The sequence below is a fragment of the Dipodomys ordii genome, unplaced genomic scaffold, assembly GCF_000151885.1.
Source record: "Dipodomys ordii isolate 6190 unplaced genomic scaffold, Dord_2.0 Scaffold29, whole genome shotgun sequence".
Lineage (NCBI taxonomy): Eukaryota > Metazoa > Chordata > Mammalia > Rodentia > Heteromyidae > Dipodomys > Dipodomys ordii.
Window position 1 is genome coordinate 3,673,350 of NW_012267245.1, and position 5,938 is coordinate 3,679,287.

General features: G+C 51.8%; 1 protein-coding gene across 1 annotated transcript in view; it reads left to right on the forward strand.

Annotated features, from left to right (window-relative positions):
• Catsper3 (cation channel, sperm associated 3) overlaps window positions 1–218 on the forward strand; it is an 18,256-nt gene extending 18,038 nt beyond the window's left edge. The window contains exon 8 of the mRNA XM_013015996.1: window positions 122–218. Coding sequence (XP_012871450.1) covers window positions 122–218 — 97 coding nt within the window. The remainder of the gene's footprint in view (window positions 1–121) is intronic.
• Window positions 219–5,938: the final 5,720 nt, after the last annotated feature.

The following is a 5,938-nucleotide window of genomic DNA, read 5'->3' on the forward strand; positions in this document are numbered from 1 at the left end:
AAAAAAAAAAAAAAAAACCTCGCTCCAGTCTGACCCCACACCTGCCAGGTGTATGTTGTGGTGGGGCCAGCCTGCAACCCACTGCCCGGCCTCAGATGCCCCCTCTTGCTTCACCTTCCAGGCTTCAAGAGCTCTACTATGAGATCGTGAACGTGCTGGCCCTGATGCTCGAGGACCTACCCGAGGATGCCTCTGACGTGTTAGACACCTTTGATTAGAAGTCCCTCCAAAGCCACCACAACCCCATTAAAACACAGCTTTTTAGAGCTGGCCTCTGCGGGCTTGCTATGATGTCAGGGGGCGGGGGGGGCTTCCCTGCCTGTGGGAACTGGGGGGTGCCTATGAAATCTGATTCCCTGGGACCCCACCAAGGGGAAGACCCCACCCAGGGAAGGCAGGGGAAGAGGGAAGCTCAGACTCCACATGACCAGGGGTTATGATGGTACCAAGGCTCCCCAGATCTGCCCCTGAGGACCCAGCCGGCTCCTGAGGAAGCTGTTGGAGGGCCTCAAGCTGAGAATGGTTCCCAGCACCCATTGCAAGCTGGGGACTCACGCCTGTCATCCTAGCCACTCAGGAGGCTGAGATCTGAGGATCGTGGTTCAAAGCCAGCCTGGGCAGAAAAGTCCAGGAGACTCTGATCGCCACGGAACCAGCAGAAAACCAGAGGTGGAGCTGAGGGTACTAGCCTTGAGCAAAAAAAATAAAACAAACGCAGAGACAGCACCCAGCCCCGAAACCCAAGCCCCAGGCCCACGGAGACGGGGCGGGGGGGGGAGGGGGGAAGGGAGGAGAACGACTCTGGGATGTGATCCGTGTGAGCACCCCACACCTGGCAGAGTCTCAGCCCTCCGCCCACCCACTCCCTTTGCAAGTCTGGTCTGATTTCCCATAGGCCCTGTATTGAAGTCTGGAGCTGCCGCATCAGCCCCTGCTTCACACCCTCTACTTCCTGAGCCTAAAACCCTTCACTTCAACAGTAGCTTTACCTGCATCCTTCCTGGACAAATGTCTCCCAGAAGTACCAAGGTCCTGGCACCCCTCTGACCCAGCCAAATAGAGGTAATCGAAGATGCCAGGAGTTCCAGGTTTGCTGGTACCCTTGCCAGCAAACAAGGGGGAGAGGGGAAGCTTTGGGGGCCAGGTTGGTTGGTGACCGCAGCCCATGTCTGTGTTCTAGAGCTTGGGCAAAGCTGATACTGTCAACAGCTTACACTGGGTGTGCCCTGGTAACTCAGGTAAACTCTGCATTACTGCTCTGGGCATTCTGGAGCCACCAACGATTTAAAAATGTGTCCTGCCGGGTGCCAGTGGCTCACGCCTGTCATCCTAGCTACTCAGGAGGCTGAGATCTGAGGATCGAGATTCAAAGCCAGCCTGGGCAGGAAAGTCCATGAGACTCTTGTCTGCTGTGGCTCGAGTGGTAGAGTGCTCACCTTGAGCTGAATTGCTCAGAGACAGCGTGCAGGCCCAGAGTTCAAACCCCATGACTGACAAAAAAAAAAAGATATCCTAAAAATTTGTCCTTGGGGGCAGTAAGGCATAAAGTGCTCAAGTTTTAGAGTTAGAAGCCCTGAGTTCTTTGACAAGTGTCTAGTTCTTGGAAATCTCACCTATTTCCTTGGGAGGAAAAAAATAGGATGTTAAATCTAAGCTAGAGCCGGGCACTGGTGGCTCACACCTGTCATCCTGGCTACTCAGGAGGCTGAGATCTGAGGATCACAGTTCGAAGCCAGCCCGGGCAGAAAAATCCGTGAAACTCTGATCTCCAGTAAACCACTCAGGAAAAGCTGGAAGTGGAGCTGTGGCTGTGAGCAGAGATGATTGAGAAAGATCTCCAGATAGAGCTGGTTCAGAAGGGGGCAAGGGCCGATCAGACTGGGTGCCGGGCTGGAGGCAGCCTTGGCCTAGACCACAGGGACTTCTGAGTACAATGGCACGCATCTGGAAGGGCACAAGAAGGCTTTCAGAGAGCAGGGAGGGGGGCGGGGTGACGGGCACAGGGCTGGCCTGGCGCTGCTGGCAGAGTCTTATTTGGCAAAGAGTCCCAAAGCAGCCTTTCTGTTTGGCTCTCTGGGGCCCCAGAGCAAACACTGGCAGATTGGAATTCCCACTTGGGCTCTCACCAACTCAAACAGGCTGGGCCCAGACCTTCTATTGATTGGCTCAGGGGCAGAGTAGCTCTGCCTGCCCCAGCCTGGCTGTGGGAAGGCAGCTCCCCCTCCTCCCAGCCCCGCCCTTGGGAGCCAGCAGGGCTGTCCCCCCCCCCCACAGGGAGTGGCTTGGTCTCCAGCCTGCCAGCTTGGGGTTTAGGGTGTGTGGGAGGGGAGCAGCGGTAGCAGGACACCCGCAGGACCTGGGTCTGGATCCCCACATGTCCAAGTCCAGGTCTCTCCAGGAAGACCAGGAATCCAAGGCTGGACATGTATTTATTTACTTATTTTTAACGACTGGTTGATTTCACCACCAAGCAGTGACTGTGAATATGTGGGTTGGTTAGTATTTGTGTGTGTGTATGTATATGTGCGTGCGCACGCGTGTTGGTCCTGAGACTCGAACTCAGGGCTTGGATGCTGTCCCTGAGCGTCTTTTTTTTCTTTTTATCCTCCTCAAGGCTATCGCTCAACCGCTTGAGCAGACAGCTTTACTTGCAGCTTTTTGGTGGTTAATTGGAAATAAGAGTCTCACAGACTGCCTGGTTTTGAACCAGGATCCTCAACTCTCAGCCTCTTGAGTAGCTAGGATGACACTGGTGCTCGGCTGGAGCATATGTTTGAGAATTTTCTAGAAACTCAATACTGGGAGACACTGGGGCCTGTGTCCCTTGCTATCTTCAGATGTAGGGGAGACAGGATGTTCTGGAAACCAGTCTGGTTTCAACACAGCAGATGTTGCTGCTCTAGGAGCATCTCTATTCCTTTTCATTGTTGTTGTTTGTTTGTTTTTTGATGCCGGTATTGGGGCTTGAACTCAGGACCTGGATGATATCCATGAGCTCTTTTGATCAAAGCTTGTGCCCTGCCACTTGAGCCACACATCCACTTCTTACGTTTTGCTCATTAATTGGAGATGAGAATCTCATGGACTCAAACTGTGATCCTCAGATCTCAGCCTCCTGAGTAGCTAGGGGGACCCAGGCCACTAGCACTCCATCAATATTTTAACCTCGGTCCTGGGCCCCAAAAGTTCTGCTCCCTGACTTCTGTCTCTCTCTCCCGCACACCTTCATCCCAACTGTACACCATTATAGACAGACTTAGGTTTTTTAAGTAATTCTGTCAAACACGTGGCAAAACTGAGGTGCAAAGAGGAGAGATGTAATCTACCCGCGATCGCACAGCCAAGGGGAAACCAGGATCTCCCCGGGTGAGGGCATCTGGCTCTTGGTAAAACAGTCTGCCCCAAGGCAGAGCAGTCTCCCCACTTTCTAGGTGGGCAAACTGGCACGGGAGAGCGCCACTGCAGGGCAGGGGGCGTTGGAACACAGGCCACACACGCATTCTCCTCTCCTGTGCTGGCTCCCCGCAGCCTTTTATTTTTTCTCTTTCTTTCTTGTTAAAAAACGATTTCTGGAACTTTACAAATCAAGCCAGGATTCCCCTTCTGAGCAGGGGCTGGGAGGAGGGGCTCAAGAGGGGGTGTGTGTGGGGGGAAGAGGCCTTCTCCATGCTGGCCCAGGTGCTGGAGGCCTCGGGAGCCTCGGGAAAGGGACCGGTGCAGAGGACCGGCAGGAAGCCATCAGTGTGTGCCAAGAGGGTGGTGACTGGGCGTCTAATCAGGAAATTACAGCCTGGGCAGAGAGAGGGTTTGGCTTCGGCTCGCTTCTCCCCAAGCTTCAGTACCACAGCCCAAGTGGAGGCCGAGCAGGGTTGCGCATGACAGGTAGCACAGCCCGCCCGCCTCCTGCGTGCCGCCCGCCTGCTACAGGCCCCTGGAATCCCCCCCCCTTCTCTCCTTCCTTTTTTCTTTTTCTTTTTGTTGGTCATGGGCCTTGAACTCTGGGCCTGAGGGCTGTCCCTCAGCTCTTCAGCTCAAGGCGAGCGCTCTACCACATGAGCCACAACACCACTTCCTATTTTCTGGTGGTTCATTGGAGATCAGAGTCTCACGGACTTTCCTGCCCTGGCTGGCTTTGAACCGTGATCCTCAGATCTCAGCTTCCTAAGTAGCTAGGATTACAGGTATAAGCCACTGGCTCTCTCCTTCCTTCCTTCTTCTGTGCCAGTAATAAGGCTTGAACTCAAGGTACCTGGGTACCATCCCTAAGCTTTGTTGCTCAAGGCTGAGCCACAGCTCCACTTCCAGCATTTTCTGGTAGTTAATTGGAGATGAGTCTCACAGACTTTCCTGTCAGGGCTGGCTTTTGAACCGTGATCCTCAGATCTCAGCCTCCCGAGTATCTAGGATGACAGACGTGAGTCAGCACTGCCCAGCTTAGAGTAGTATTTTTTTTTTTAACCTGAGCCCTGAAAGAGCAAGTAGAAGGAAAAGATCTGGAAAGGGATGAGATGGGAAAACACACTGGTGGGGAAGGAGAAATGAATAAAACCACTTATGCAGGATTGGCAGGGCGCTGGTGGCTCACGCCTGTCATCCTAGCTACTCAGGAGGCTGAGATCTGAGGATGGAGGTTCAAAGCCAGCCCCGGGCAGGAAAGTCCATAAGACTCAATAAACCCCCAGAAAATTGGAAGTGGCGCTGTGGCTCAAGTGGTAGAATGCTTGCCTTGAACTGCAGAGCTGAGGGACAGCGCCCAGGCCCTGAGTTCAAGCCCCATGACTGACAGAAAAAATAACGGATTACCTAAATACTCACTGGATAGAAGAGTGGTTGAGTTCTTAGGGATCCGTAGCATGTGGCCATTATAAATAAGAGTTTCTTCATAAGAGGTTAGATTTTATGGAGTGAAAAAATACCTTCTTAGGGTAACGTGAGCTATGATGTCCTTGTCACGGTGAGCCTGGGTTAGGTGGCCATGCTTGTGCTGGAGGCTGCTGAGTGACCTTTACTTTTGTCCTCATGAAGGAAAGACTATTATTTTTATGATTATTATTATTTTGTAATGTGCTGGAGCTGTGGCAGGTACCCAGGGCCTCATTCAAGCTTTGGCTTTTTGCTCAAGGCCAGCGTTCTATCACTTCGAACCCTAGTGCCGATTCCAGTCATTTGGGTGATGAATTGAAAATATTAGTCTCAGAGACTTTCTTCCCCATGGCTGGCTTTGAACCACAATCCTCAGGTCTCTCGTTCCTGAGTAGCTAGGATTAATGCCAGGCGTGAGCCAACAGCACCTGGCTTTGTGTGTGTGTGTGTGTGTGATGTAAAATATCCTTTATTAACTTGGGTGTGTGTGAGCATGTGTGTGCATGAATAGGCTGGGTGTGGATTCCTGGCGACTTCCCGGATAGACCGAGGAGAGGAACGGTGGGAATGCCCACCTCGCAGCCTGCAACAGCTGAGCGAGCAGCAAAAGCGCCAGCCGTTCTTGGAGCGTTTCCCATGCAGCCACCGGGACGTTAAACCCTTATTTCAATTAGATGGGCTAACAAGCCTTGTCTGATTTTGATAGCTAATCATAATGTAATGTGATAATAGCAATAATGGCATTATTAGCCGTGATTACCATGCGTGTATGCGTGTGTACTGTCTTGGGCATGTTGTGCGTGCGTGTGTGTGTGTGTGTGTGTGTGTGTGTGTGTGTAGGTGTACAGCACACGTACAGCTGGGGCCCCCATTTTCCACTCATAAAACCTCATTCTTCAAAGCGGTACCAGCCCAATGCCTTATATCCATTTTCAGGACAAATTACCAACACTTAAAAAAAAAATTTGGTCCATCTTACATGGAAGCCAAGTCCAAATTCCACTTTACTTTTCCCTTTATGTTTGAAATACACGCACATATACATATATATATATATATATATATATATATATAT